General features: G+C 41.1%; 1 protein-coding gene across 1 annotated transcript; it reads right to left on the bottom strand.

Moving 5' to 3' along the window:
• Positions 1 to 370: 370 nt before the first annotated feature.
• LOC126792563 (ethylene-response factor C3-like) lies at positions 371 to 1,328 on the bottom strand. The gene has a single exon (XM_050518970.1). The coding sequence runs from the start codon at positions 1,306 to 1,308 to the stop codon at positions 580 to 582; it is 729 nt and encodes a 242-aa protein (XP_050374927.1). The 5' UTR covers positions 1,309 to 1,328; the 3' UTR covers positions 371 to 579.
• Between the last annotated feature and the right edge of the window lie 277 nt (positions 1,329 to 1,605).

The raw sequence follows: 1,605 nt of genomic DNA, 5'->3' as shown, positions 1-1,605 counted from the left end.
CTACAGAGGCTCGAAGTCGTTCGTATCCTACTTGTGGTGAGGTTTTAGCGTGGATTTGTGTGTGAGAATTGTGTAATTTTATTTGGGGTCGTTACAATCAAATTCTATGATTCATTTTTAATGAAATAGATTTGAGATGATATTATAGTTGAACGAACTCAGCGAATTGCTATTAGCTTAGCTATTTGTACAAAAGAAAAGGTGCACTGATTTTACTTGAAATGGTATAATCGAGAATCATATGCATGTCTAGCACTGCACGCTTGCATGGAGCCCAAGTCATTGTGTGTATGACCCAGCAAAGATTGTTGACTACTATATAGATATAATATATCGATCTTAATCAGTAAAGTTAATGGAATGAAACAACAGTGTAATCTCAGATCCTATACTTAATCGAAGTCCCCCACCACAAACACTTGCGTACAATACTACGTCACTCCTTATCTACTTGAAAACTTTACATCAAAGAACAAGAAATTCGAGATATTCAAAGATTTCGAAGTGACGGAATTACACGAAGGCGATATATTGATCGGAAATAAAAATGGAAGTGTTCGAATAATCACCAATTAGAGTCTAAGCACTAGATGAACTCAGAAGTTGTTCCAAGTAATCTGCTCCTAAATCTTCGAACACCACCACAGTATTCTCTAACCTCATATCTCTCTCCATTCTACTCTTCTTGTTCCCCATTTTCCTTCTCATCGAGTGCTTCCGTTTAAGCGCCACCACCGGCGAACACCCTTCGTCCAAATCCGAAGTAGCACAGTTCATGTCTCGAAGAGACTCCCGGACTCTCTCCGCCGGAAAGTTGAGCACGGCGGTGTTGCCCCGCATCGCAAAGGCGGCTTGATCATAAGCCAAAGCAGCGGCTTCAGCACTGTCGAATGTCCCTAGCCAAACCCTTACCCCATGTCTGGTCGAGTCTCTTATCTCCGCGGCGAACTTGCCCCACGGCCGCCTTCTGACCCCTCTGTAGGACTTCTCCTTCTTCGGGGTTTTCCGGTTATCGTCTTCCGACACGGAACTGGAGCTTACTTCTTCTTCCTTGATGGGGTTGGATGAGGCAGCTGAGTTGTGTGTATCTGTTTCAAATGAGGTGTTGGAAAGCATCCCAAGGAGAAGCATTTCCTCGGAGTCGTTTTCATCGAAAGGAAGAGAAATGTTTCCGAATTCGAGAGCATCCCAAGAAAACTCGGAAGAAGTTTCAGAATTCGGGGAGTGGAAGATGGAGTAATTCATTTGGAAATCGAAGATGTTTGAAGTTTCTGCCTGTAGTGTGTCTGTGATTGTGTGGCTACTCATGATGTAGTATTCCCAATAACCCGTTGTAGTTTTGATCAAAGATTTGGAAGCCTCTTCCCCTTTTTATACTGCACAATACCAACAGATCCAAGTCATCCAACTGTTTGAGGATGAAATGACTAAGAAACCCCTCTAAAAATTTGGCCACTTATGATTTCCAAATATTCATAAATATATATAGTTGTATACCTCGGAAGAAATTATGTTATTTATAGGTGTTACAACGTTTTTGATTTCCTTAGAATTTGATGGAAAAAAATTAATTGAGAAAAACAAATAACCACTTTGCAGTGGAAA

This window comes from Argentina anserina, chromosome 4, assembly GCF_933775445.1.
Source record: "Argentina anserina chromosome 4, drPotAnse1.1, whole genome shotgun sequence".
Lineage (NCBI taxonomy): Eukaryota > Viridiplantae > Streptophyta > Magnoliopsida > Rosales > Rosaceae > Argentina > Argentina anserina.
The sequence above is the reverse complement of the archived record's forward strand: the minus strand, read 5'-3'. Positions and strand labels throughout refer to the sequence as shown.

Coding starts and splice junctions, on each gene's coding strand:
- LOC126792563 (XM_050518970.1), bottom strand. CDS start 1,308: ATGAGTAGCCACACAATCACAGACACACTACAGGCAGAAACTTCAAAC.